At 37.7% G+C, this 13,751-nt stretch overlaps 1 protein-coding gene across 1 annotated transcript in view; it reads left to right on the top strand.

Annotated features, from left to right (window-relative positions):
* Window positions 1-360: 360 nt before the first annotated feature.
* Window positions 361-13,751, top strand: part of LOC306994023 (FYVE, RhoGEF and PH domain-containing protein 6-like) — a 35,559-nt gene continuing 22,168 nt past the window's right edge. The window contains exons 1-3 of the mRNA XM_079604299.1: window positions 361-493; window positions 4,747-6,580; window positions 7,407-7,506. Coding sequence (XP_079460425.1) covers window positions 481-493; window positions 4,747-6,580; window positions 7,407-7,506 — 1,947 coding nt within the window. The 5' untranslated portion in view covers window positions 361-480. The remainder of the gene's footprint in view (window positions 494-4,746; window positions 6,581-7,406; window positions 7,507-13,751) is intronic.

Consider the following 13,751-nt stretch of genomic DNA (forward strand, 5'->3'; position numbering starts at 1 on the left):
TGAACAAGGCAATCAATGTTTTCAAGAAATCAATGTTTTCAGGATTACTAGACAGATACAGGCAGGTGAGTTGTTATCAGGGCTGAAACTAAACTCTGCAGCACAGTGGCCCTCCAGGACGGAAGTTGCCTATCCCTGCCGTAAGGTGTCCCATTTGTCATTTTAGACTTCATAAGGGTGCTCGCGAGCGCTCCCTTGCGGTCGATATGCGCGCTCGATGCACACTTTTGCCGAGCCCGCGCTGATGCGGATCAACACAGCCAGGCACGCACTCAATGGAATGGCGAATTAGGCTACTCTACTATTTCCAAAAAGGCACGTGTGTATGTAACCCGCCCTCTCTGAGCCTCTGAAAGAATTTGATCACAGTCTTTCCTCATTAAACTGGACTGGAAACGTCTCCTTGAATGGTAGTTGAGCTTCTAGAAAACTGGTACTGTGGTCACGCATATCTCATGAATAAGTGAATATTGTGGGAAGATGAAGCGCACAGGTGAGAGTTTTTTTTATTTTTTACATGGATCATTCATACTAAGTCACAACTACAACCATTTTAATAGTAAGCCGATGTTTACTTTTAAGAGGTTTTTAATAGGCCTAAATTGTATAATTTAAAAGTCAAAGTGCAAAACATAGGCCTATCTGTCACCACTGGAAAGTTTATTTTATATACTTGTTGAACTGACTTTTTAAAGGCAAAAGCAAAGAGACACTGACTACTCTGTCCCACGGATAATATATCAAATATTTCTGTAACAAATGAGTTTTCTCTAGAAGTGTTTTTGTTTATTTATATGTTTTAAGAACCTAGTTCAAGCATAAATATTAACTGGATCAAAAGTCTGACAGCTATTCACATACCATTTATTTTGAATGGGTCTTTTGTTTGAAAATTTAATAGAATAGCCTATGCTAGGCTATATAAATCTTGCTGAATTCCATTGGAGCTATATTTTTAAGTATACTTACTAATATCAATGTACTATAAGTTTACTTGTAAGTGTGCTGTTTCAATACTTGTGACTAAATTGGCCCACTTTTTAGTGTATAAAAGTATACTTTTAAGTAGGCTATACATTTTCACACGTCTAGTACAATTATGTGGTTTTGTTTCATTAACACAGTGTATACTGTATAGGTTAACATGCCCATATGACAGATTAAAACAGATATAAGATTAATATAATATCAGATTTGTCTAGTTTTAAATAAACACACAAAAAACAGTGATGAAAAATTTACTTAAGTAAGAAATGTACTTTTACGTTCAGTGATATCTTCCAAAGATTTTTTAATTTTGGAGCAATTCTTTTCTCTATATAGTGTTGATATGACAACTTGTAGAATCATGCTAGCATGTGTGGAACTAGCCCTGCGTTAGGTTGTGTCCCGCTCACCCCTACACAACTAGTTTACAACTAAGTTTTTCATTGTACTGCATATACTGAACTTATAGCTTATAAGTGAACTTATAGTTTACTATTCAAATACTTGTAGCACATTTTTATAGTTTATGAAAGTACATTTTGAAGTATACTCTAAATAAACTTAGTAGTAGTTTTATACTTCAATTATACTTGTAAGTTTTCTTTAAATAAACATAACATCATATTTAAAGTGCAAAAATAATATAGTTGACTATAAGTATACTATGTTCTTAGGTATTAGTTTACTGTACTTTAGCTCTTTCCATTTTAAAAACATTTTATTCTAGCTGCATCCTTTTTTATCAACACTTGAATGTGGGTAAGAACACATTCATACGAATTGTTTTCATAAGAAAAGCATCATTTTAAACAAAAAGCCCCAATGTGACGAACCCCCCCGGAAACCCCCCTAATGTGGAATGTTGGTCCACTATTGATATAAAAAATGACCTAATAAAATAAGGTAATGTTAATATTGTTATAATATATAGCTATAGCCTATAATTCTCATCTCACACATCTTGATCTGCATTCAGACGTTTTTTATTTATTTTTGCTACAGGACGTTTTTGCTATAATGTATTTCATATACCGTAGACATATTATATGATATGATATATCAGTAACACTTTATTTTACAGTGTCCTTGTTACATGTTGTATGTTACATGTACTTACCATAATAATAACAGTAAATTATGCATAATTACATGCAATTATCCCTCAATGAAACCTAATCCCCTAACTCTACATGCTGTAAATTATTATTACTCAGTACTTAAATATGTAATTACATTGTGACAATGACACCTTAAAAAAAGTGTAACCGATATATCTTACATTTTATGCAATGTGGAAGAAAAAATGACTAAACAAAAAATAAACGTATACAGCCATGTTATCTTTACAACAACAGACTGTATTTAGTTTAATCAGTCTTTATTTGTATTATATAATTCACATCAAACAAACAACATAGTTCTTATTAACAGTGATTAAAGATTATTTAACGATAAGATCGAAAAATTATTGCACAACCATCAAATAGGGGGTAATATGCACTAAGCATTTAACAAAAGAAGAAGAAAGAAGCAGTATGGCGCACTTTTTCTTAGTGTCCGTTTCCATGGTGACTCGTCGATTCGTCGCTCTGTTGAGAATGTCTGGTGTGTTAACCGTTAACATACTCTGAGTTGGATCAACTGTGTTTTTGAAACCTGCATACCTCGAGTAAGCAAGGTTTGGTTTAATCAACCGAGAGTTCAGGGTATGTTTGACGGTAAGATAATCTTGCTTTCTGGAATACACCCCTGGATCAGATTCAGAACGATGATCAAAACACAGATGAAGAAGATCGAGTCCATCAACACCCCTAAAGCCTTACAGCCGTTTCCACATGGGTTCGACTTTTTATTCTACATTAGGCAGCTTTGATTTATATGCTGTTTGATGATTGTGTTAATTTACATTGTGTAAGCAATCTTCTATCACTTTTTCTGCTTCTTCTTCACCTGTGTTTTGATCCGGAGATTTTGTACTAGAAGATGTGTAATAGCGCCCCCTACCGTATACCGAAAACATGGATGGTGGGGAAAGAGTAAAGTAAATTTGAAGCAAATTCCTATACACTACCAGATTTGCCTACAATCTGGCCTACACAAAAATGCACATACACAGAATTAGGAACATATATGTTTTCTTCATAAATCAATATTTTCAAACAATGTAGGTTTGAAAACTATGTGAATAAAAAGTATTTAATAGACTACTCAATCAGGAGGAATGTACAGTATACTTAGAATACTTAATTATACTTTTAAGTATATCTCGATCAAAAGATTGAGTACAAGTACAGACCAAATATGTATACTAAAGTGAAATTTTAAGTATATTTCTGAGAAGGACATAAAAAGTAGACAAAGTATACTTTCTTGTTTTTAGTTTAAAAGACATGTACTAATAGCACACTTGAATAAACTTCTTTTTCGTTAGGGATAGCCTACTGTACATTCCTCCAATGTAGTGATCAATGTAGAAACTGAAAATGACACCACCTTTAAAGTTGTTAAAATAGAGTTTCTAACCTTTCAAGTCCTTATCCTTTCTGTTTTGGGTTCTGACAGACCCCAAGCCTAATGGATGGTTCAAACAATGATTGACACTTAATGAATTTAACAACTTAAATAATGTTTATATATAATATTACTAATACAAGTTCTAAAAATGTTACATTATATTTCAGGTATTAAACAAATACACATGGATTTTCTATTGTTGCCTAGATTTGTAGTTTGTAGTTGACAAAAACAAAAATGAATAAAAAACATCTTTCCAAGAAAGTATATTCTTCACTCTAAAAAATGCTGGGTTGTTTCAACCCAATTTTGGGTCAAATATGGACAAACCCAGCCGTTGGGTTACATTTTTTTAATTAAATTTTTAACCCAACATTTGGGTTTGTCCATATTTGACCCAAAATTGGGTTGAAACAACCCAGCATTTTTTAGAGTGTTTCTTTGTCGTAAAACGTGTTAAATCTTCTACTAGATATTAATTCAGAGAAAAATATAGTATTAATATTATTTTGATACTCTAAAAAATGCTGGGTTGTTTCAACCCAATTTTGGGTCAAATATGGACAAACCCAAACGTTGGGTTAAAAATGTAATTTAAAAATGTAACCCAACAGCTGGGTTTGTCCATATTTGACCCAAAATTGGGTTGAAACAACCCAGCATTTTTTAGAGTGATGGGAGATTGAAAAAGTACAATTAAACAAACATTCACGAGAAAGGACCACGCAACAACCATGAATGTTAGAAATGATTTATTGAAGAGAGTTGGGGATGAATGAAGGATGAAGTGGGGAAAATGGGTGGTAGTCATATTGATCTGTTATTGAGGAGAGTTAGGTATGATTAGGGAAAGGATGAAGTGGAAGGGGAAAAGTGATGATAGTCAGGTTGATCTGGGCGTCTGTTGTTGGCGGCCAGGAGACTCAGAGTGGGGCATAATCTCAGTTAAATGTAGGCCAAGTGATTAGGACCCCCGATACAACCTGGAAGGGAAGAAAAGAGAGGGATGGGAAGAGAGGGTTCGAGAGAACGAGACAAACAGGACTGTAAGGGGCGGCCCAATATAAGAAGGTTTTGAGAAGTCAGGTCACTGGTTGAGGCGTGGGCCCACTCCCGAACCTCAGTTAACTAGTCAACTCTATGAAAAAGTGTATCAGGGACAAAATGTGGTTTAATGGTGAACTGTATTTAAACCAGAGTGTTCTTTCCTTGTTTTTCTGTCCCCGTGTGCTTTTTTTTTCTTAGTGGGTGATCCGAAACCACCGGTGGCTCCAAAACCAAAGGGTTTCCTAGCACCAGTGCAAACAGAACATCCACCTGCTTCCAAGTTGTGTGTTTACCAACAGGACTCACCAGCTGTTAATAGTAAAGTTAAGCCTGAAGTAGCACCAAAACCATGCCTTTTCAAACCTCCCTCTCCTTTAAATTCAAAACATCTCACATCCAAAGAGGTCCATCAACCTATACAAGAAAAGTCTGACATCACAACGAATGTTGGCGTTCTAAATTTCAGAAATGGAATGCACACTGGGAACAACAAGCCAAAGTGGGATTACATAATTCCAATCTGTGTATGCAACGACCGAAATTGTGCTGATTGCGCACCGAAGGAAAACAACCAAAATGTTAATCAACATGGGAATAGTCCTCATCCGTGTAAAGCAGGAAATACAGAAAGTTCATCCAAACCTCCGCTGAGAACACCGGAGGAAGAAAAGCATTTGGTGACACCTATTTTGTCAAAGTGCGTCTCTGGACTCCGCTCATTCAATAACAATAAATTCCCTCCAATTGAAAAATCTCAGAAAACATCCCAGATCCAGAACAAGGAGCATTTGAAGGCAAATCAGAGTGATTCTGAGATGCAAACGACCAAGAAACACCAAGAAAACATGGTCTCTATCGTTAATTCCTCTGTTGATAGTGGCCAAACACCAGAGCCTCTAAAACGCAGTGTGCCTTATAGTCCGTCCCCTACTAAGCCTCTTAAGAAAGCACCACCGGTAGCCTTGCAGCGCAAACATAAGATGGAACAACCCAATGTTATCCATCAGGAGTCAGCGGGCCTTACCAAGTTCACTGTCTTACCTGTTGATGTAAACAATCCAGATCCATTATGGAGAGAAAGTCCTAACAAGATGAAGATCAATGCTGTAAGACATTCTAGAGAGAACAAAGGTCCTCAGGCCATAAGGAGCTTTACATGTACCCAGGGCACCCCAGCACCTGTCCCACCCCAGAAAATCCCTCAGCTGCAACTAATTAAAACCCAGCAATTTGTTGTACAGGGGACTGAAAATAAAGAACAAAATCTGTATGTATCTTCTGAGGTATCAAGCAATACCCATCTGAAGAAGTCCTCCCAGAAACCTCAACCTGATGAGCATTGGGTCTACGATAACATTGGGTCTACAGAACTTTTACTAGATAGACTTCCTAAAAAGACTCTGGCATTCAAAGGTCCACTGAGAAATGATGGTCACATTAATGCAATAAATACTGAAGGAAATCCCCCTCTCGCATTTGAAGGACAAATTGCCAATCAGAACCAAGCAAGTGATGTGCCAAAAAAGAAGACCGGCTTCACTCTCAAGCCTAAATCAAAGTCCTTATCTTCAGCAGATATACGTAAACCTGATGGCCTCAATAAGACCTCCTTTCTAAGGATCATGGACCTTGACCGTGTCAAAAAGGTTCCCAAGTTATCTGTCAAGAGTGCCCTTGATCTCACTCCAGTTATGAATGAGCAGTCAGTGGATACAGAGGAAAGCCACTGTGAAATCTGCTCTCATACACTGGCGTTACTGCACAATGGTCACCTTGATGCGAATATACCTCGAGTTGAGCAGAGTGTGGATGAAGATCTTGCAGAACATCTAGAGAATTCTGATGAATCTGAACATGCATATGAAGATATCCCAGAATATGAAAACCTGCCTCCTTTTAGCACTACAAACGCACAGGATGCTGATAAATCCCAAAATCAGCCAACGATGTATGATGACGATGGTATTTATGAAATTCCAGATGTGTTCCCTGAACACTACGCAGACACCAAAAAGCAGCAGTTTCTTAAAAGGTACAATTTTAGCCGAAACCGATGAATAATTAATGAGAACGTTGAATAGTTGAGATGAGGAAAGTTGAAAAGTAGCAAATTGAAGTACTGAATTTGATTGGCAAAATATAGAATTATAGAAAATAACAAATTTTTAACTAGTAAAGTAACGTTTTTGGCGAAGGCTTTGAGGTTTTAGAAAAAAGTAAACATCCTTGACGTTTACGGGCCTTATTAGGGGCAGATATTTATACTTTGATTTTATCATCAACTTTACAAATGTATAAATTTAATTCAAAATCTATACCAATAATAATAAATCCCCTAGTCTTGGTTAAAAATATACAATGGCCCTAAAAGGTATTTGGACACTTAAGCAACACTTACAAATTTACGGATGTAATTTTTTTAATGTAATTTGATTTTGATTGGATCAACAATTTAGTCAAAAACAAACAGATTTCGCTGGAAATGACCCTGGGCTATTTTTACATGCAGTCTAATTTGATTTAGGGCTGTGTTCTTGTTAGCAATCCAATAATTAGACACTTCGTGGCTAACAGAAAAAAAAAACTTTATGTAAATACAAAGTTAAGAAGTTTAGTTTGATTTATGTGACACCTGTTTGACATGGAATTTAAAGAATGGTTGCAGCATTCTAGTTGTTGAATCATTTTACCTTTCACCGACATCTAGTTCATACTACAGATTCATTAGATTACTATTGACTCTTCTGCTTCTAAAGCTATTATGGCGTGAAGAACCGAAGTTTGTTGTTTTGGACATGTGACACCTCTTCAGTTCAACTCACATACTTTTAAAATCTGGCTTTTTGATTTATTTTTAGAAATGAGTTTGAAGAAGTGCAAGAATTGGAGGATATGCATTCGGAAGAAGAGGAATCCAGCTCAGAAGAGGAGGATAACACCATCAATAGAGAAAAACAGGTACTGTATTCACATTCACAGGATATTAAGAAATATTTAAGGGTGTTTTCACAATTGGTCATTTTCAGGGTTCTGAGCACGGTTTGGGCCCATATGTGGACACCAAATGATCTCTGACCCTTTTTGATTGCTCCTGTCTGCCTCGCTGTGACTGCTGCTGCTGTGAGTTTGTTTGCTGCGTCTAAGCCTCGTATTAGCTTCGTATTTCTTTCTGTTTTGAACCATCATTTATTATAAATTCTAGTTGTTTATACTACTAAATACATCTTACTCAACATCTCAGATTAACCTGACATTGCTAGCTTCCGTTATTGTCAGCACAATACGCTAACTCGCTAGCCTTTTAACGCACCACCCGTGCGCTCAGTTATTTATTTTTCTCTCGCGCGCCCGCGCCTTTGAGTTCATAAAAGCCCAGGTGAGTAAGAATCAGTCAACAAACACGGTGAGTAATGTCTTCTCCTGTTATTGTCACCTGCACTTCATGTCACATGTTTACCATAGCCTTCTCTGTCGGCAATATAGGATTTATATGTGATAAATGCAAGGAGACAGTCAGGCTGACGGAGAAGATTTCAGAACTAGAGACACGCATCCAAACTTTAATCGAGAATAGTAAGAAGAGTGCTAGAGCTTTAGATACTATTTTGGATGCGCCTAGCCTAGTGAACTCTTTACATGAGTCGGTTCCGGCTGAAGTAGAGCCCGTGCAGCAGGGCAGATGGGTGACAGTGAGAGATCGCTGTAGTCGCGGATCAAAAAAACCCTTTTCCGTTCCGATAACAAATCGATTTGCCCCGCTCAGTGAAACACCCACTGAGAATTATTCTGATTGTGCCCTAGTTATTGGCGATTCTATTACACGGAACGTGAAAATAGAGACACCAGCCACCATAGTCACATGTTTGCCGGGAGCCAGAGCGCCTGACATCAAAGCAAATTTGAAAGTGCTGGCTAATGCTAAACGTAAATTCTCTAAGATTATTATTCACGTCGGCACTAATGATGTTCGACTTCGCCAGTCGGAGATCACCAAAATTAATATTAAAGAGGTGTGTGAACTCGCAAGTACGATGTCAAGCACTGTAATTTGCTCTGGCCCCCTTCCTGTTCGCCGGAGTGATGAGATAGTTAGTAGATTGTGTTCACTCAATGGCTGGCTGTCTGGGTGGTGTCCGCAGAATAATATAGAATTCATAGACAATTGGAAAAGTTTTTGGGGCAAACCTGACCTGTTGAAAAGAGATGGTATTCATCCCTCCTGGGATGGTGCTGCTCTTCTCTCTAGTAATTTGGCTCATAGTCTTAGAGCTAAAACATGACAATCTGGGCCTCAGGTCAGGAAGCAGACAGACTGGCTTACCCGACCGTCTGCTAGCGGCCTCACGTCACCAAGGTCAGATAAATCCCATCACATAGAGCCTCTTTCACCGAGATATCATCATATAGAGACTGTGTCTGTTCCCCGAACTTGGAAATCCAAAATACGTTCAAACCCATCTAAGGTTAAAAATTTAATTGATGTTCAACAAATAAAAAACAGATATAATACAAATGAGCAAATGATAAAGCTTGGGTTGCTGAATATTCGATCTCTTACTTCAAAAGCGCTAATAGTTAATGATATGATTACAGATTATAACCTAGATGTGCTGTGTTTAACAGAAACCTGGCTAAAACCAAACGATTACATTGCTTTAAATGAGTCAACCCCACAAGATTACGGTTATAAACATGAACCTCGTCTGAAACGCAAAGGAGGAGGTGTTGCTGTAATTTATAGTAATATTTTCAAAACCACTAAGAAATCTAGTTGTAAATATAATTCTTTTGAAGTGTTGGTGCTTAATGTAAAAATATCTAGTGTAAACGATAAATCACGTTTGAAAATTCTGCTGGCTACTGTATACAGGCCACCAGGGCACCATACAGACTTTATCAAAGAATTTGCGGACTTTCTATCAGAATTAGTATTGGCTGCAGATAAAGTACTAATTGTTGGTGACTTTAATATACACATAGATAATGAAAAAGATGCATTGGGATTGGCATTTAAAGACATTATAAACTCAATTGGAGTTAGACAACACGTGTCAGGACCGACTCATTGTCGTAATCATACTTTAGATCTAATACTATCACATGGAATAGATATTGATGCCGTTGAAATACTGCAACAGAGCGATGACATCTCAGATCACTATCTAGTCTCGTGTAAATTACATTTAGCCAAGGCTGCAAAGCCGACTCCGTGTTATAAATATGTTAGACCGATCACTTCTGCCACTAAAGATTGCTTTATCAATAATCTTCCTAATCAGTTTCATCATCTCAGCATCCCGGATAGCTTAGAAGAACTTGATATTGCAACAGAAACTTTTAACTCTCTCTTTTCCAGCACTTTAGACACAGTTGCTCCGCTGCGCTTAAAGAAGATTAAAGAACATAGTCCAACGCCGTGGCACAGCGAGCACACTCAGGCCCTTAAGAGAGCAGCCAGAAAAATGGAGCGCAACTGGAAGAAAACAAAACTAGAGGTGTTTAGGATTTCATGGAAGGAGAGCTCGATTGCTTACAGAGAGGCTTTAAAAGCTGCTAGATCTGCTTATTTTTCAACCCTATTAGAAGATAATAAACATAATCCTAGGTATTTATTTGAAACAGTGGCTAAACTAACGAAAAAGAAAGCTTCAAGCCCAGAAGTTTCCATGCAACACAGCAGTAATGACTTTATGAACTTCTTCACTTATAAGATCGATAATATCAGGGACAAAATTATAACTATGCAACCGTCTAATACAGTATCGCATCAGGAAGTGCATTGTAGTCTCCCTGAGGGAAAATTTGATTCATTCATTGCTATAGGAGAGGAAGAATTTTGCAAACTCGTCAAATCATCTAAATCGACAACGTGCATGTTAGACCCTATACCGACTAAGCTGCTGAAAGAGATGCTTCCAGATGTCATAGATCCTCTTCTTAATATCATTAATTCATCTTTGTCTCTAGGATACGTACCAAAAACCTTTAAGCTAGCTATGATTAAACCGCTTGTTAAAAAACAGCAACTTGATCCTACAAAGCTAGTCAATTACAGGCCGATCTCTAATCTGCCATTTCTGTCAAAAATATTAGAAAAAGCAGTATCCTCACAACTGTGTTCCTTTCTTGAAAGAAATGATATCTGCGAGGATTTTCAGTCCGGATTTAGACCGTACCATAGTACCGAGACAGCTCTCGTTAGAGTCACAAATGATTTGCTCTTATCATCCGATCGTGGTTGTATCTCTCTATTAGTATTACTGGATCTTAGTGCTGCATTTGACACCATTGACCACAACATCCTTTTAAATAGACTCGAACATTATGTTGGCATTAGTGGAATTGCACTAGCATGGTTTAAATCATACTTATCTGACCGTTATCAGTTTGTAGCAATAAATGAAGAGATGTCTTATCAATCACAAGTTCAGTATGGCGTACCACAAGGCTCAGTACTAGGACCGCTGCTGTTCACTCTGTATATGCTACCATTAGGAGATATCATTAGGAAACATGGAATTAGCTTTCACTGTTATGCCGACGATACTCAGCTGTATATTTCTTCAAAACCTAACGAAACCTACGAATTCACAAAATTAACGGAATGCATAGCCGATATAAAAAATTGGATGACTAGTAATTTCCTACTACTAAATTCAGAAAAAACAGAGATTCTAATTATTGGACAAAAAACTTCCACACGTAATAACCTAGAGTACTGTCTAACACTTGATGGCTGCTCTGTTAAGTCTTCGTCGTCGGTTAGGAACCTGGGTGTGCTCTTTGATACCAATCTTTCATTTGAAAGTCATGTGTCTAGTATCTGTAAAACCGCTTTCTTCCATCTTAAAAATATATCTAAATTACGTCATATGCTCTCAATGAATAATGCAGAACAATTAGTTCATGCGTTTATGACCTCAAGGCTAGATTATTGTAATGCTCTACTGGGTGGTTGCCCTGCACGCTTAATAAACAAACTACAGCTAGTTCAAAACGCAGCAGCTCGAGTTCTTACTAGAACCAGGAAGTATGACCATATTAGCCCTGTTCTGTCAACACTGCATTCGCTGCCTATTAAACATCGGATAAATTTTAAAATATTGCTGATCACTTACAAAGCACTAAATGGTTTAGCTCCGCAGTACTTGAGCGAGCTCTTAACGCATTATAGTCCTTTCACGTCTACTGCGATCTCAAAATTCCGGTCAGTTAATAATACCTAGAATATCTAAATCGACTGCTGGCGGTAGATCCTTTTCCTATTTAGCACCAAAACTTTGGAACAGTCTTCCTACCATTGTCCGGGAAGCAGACACACTCTGTCAGTTCAAATCTAGACTAAAAACACATCTCTTCAGCCTAGCATACACATAACACATTATAGACTTATATAATTAGGCTGCATAGTTTAGAACAGCCGGGACCGGGAACACTTCCCGTAATCCTGATGTACTTGGTACATCATAAGAAGGACGGCGTCTACGCTAATATTAGTCTCTCTGTCTATCCCGAGGTTTACCGCTGTCCACTGGAACCAGGCCGTATCCAGATCTGATGAAGGACCAGCGCCAGGACACGACGACGACGCCGCTGACCTGAAGTGTCAACCAGTCCCTCCTCCTCTCCACTCTGACTTCAAACAACCGGAACTGGACAAATACTCTGATTCATTCTGAACTTCATACACTGTTTACTCATTGGCCAGAGGAGAACTGGCCCCCGACTGAGCCTGGGTTCTCCCAAAGTTTTTTTCTCCCTTCTGTCACCTGATGGAGTTTTGGTTCCTTGCCCCTGTTGCCTTACCTTCTGGCTTGCTTAGTTGGGGACATTCAATATTCAACAATATTATAGATCTGCCTTAAAGGTGGATGATGATGAAATTATTTTTTGTATTATTTTCATGTTATCACTGTGAAGCTGCTTTGATACAATCTGTATTGTAAAAAGCGCTATATAAATAAAGATGACTTGACTTGACTTGACTAAAGCAAACCGAACCAAGACCATCTCAGGAGGTGGCCAATCTGACTTCTGACCTGTAATGCTGCCCGAATCATAATCATACACTGTTTGTTTGTTGGCCAGAGGAGAACTGGCCCCGACTGAGTCTGGTTTCTCCCAAGGTTTTTTTTCTCCATTCTGTCTCCTGATGGAGTTTTGGTTCCTTGCCGCTGTTGCCTTGGCTTTTGGCTTGCTTAGTTGGAGACATTTAATGTTCAACAATATTATTGATCTGGCTTACTTAAAGGATTAGTTCACTTTTAAAAAAATAATTTTGCTGATAATTTACTCACCCCCATGTCATCTAAGATGTCCATGTCTTTCTTTCTTCCGTCGAAAAGAAATTAAGGTTTTTGATGAAAACATTTCGTCAACGGGCTTTAAACGTCACCAGACGATGAATAAGGGTCTTATCTAGCGAAACCATCGGTCATTTCAAAAATAAATAAAAAAGTTTAAGTTTTATAAGCACAAATGCTTGCCTTGCTCTGTTCTGTGATGCGCGTTCGTGATTTCACGCAATTACGTTGAAAAGGTCACGCTTGACGTACCGAGTCAGTGTTTACAAATGTGCGGAAGGAGGACCATATACACATATTCAAATGTCTTTGTGTCAGTTTATCGTTTAAAATGCCCATTTCGTGTGCGTATCCTGGGTGTTGTAATATTAAAAAGCCTAAAAGAAAATGTTCATCAGGACAGAATTTATTTTACTTTTCATAGAAGCGTGACCTTTTCAACGTAATTGCGTATTACATGACGTCACGAATGCGCATCACAGAACAGAGCAAGGCAAGCATTTGTGCTTATAAAACGTAAACTTTTTTATTTATTTTTTAAATGTCGTTTCGCTACAGACCCTTATTCATCGTCTGGTGTCGTTTAAAGCCCTTTGAACTGACACTGTCATTTGGACCTTGAACCGTTTGGGGCCCATTGACGTCCATTATATGGAGAAATGTTCTCATCAAAAACCTTAATTTCTTTTTGACTGAAGAAAGAAAGACATGGACATCTTGGATGACATGGGGGTGAGTAAATTATCAGCAAAAGTTTTTTTAAAAGTGAACTAATCCTTTAAGGTGGATGATGACGCAATTTTCTTCTAGAAACAACTTTGTTGTATTATTTTTATGTTATTACTGTGAAGCTGCTCTCAGCTATTCACTAAAAACATACATTGTGAAATTCATTTGTAA

This window comes from Phoxinus phoxinus (genome assembly GCF_949152265.1).
Source record: "Phoxinus phoxinus genome assembly, chromosome: 25".
NCBI classification, from domain to species: domain Eukaryota; kingdom Metazoa; phylum Chordata; class Actinopteri; order Cypriniformes; family Leuciscidae; genus Phoxinus; species Phoxinus phoxinus.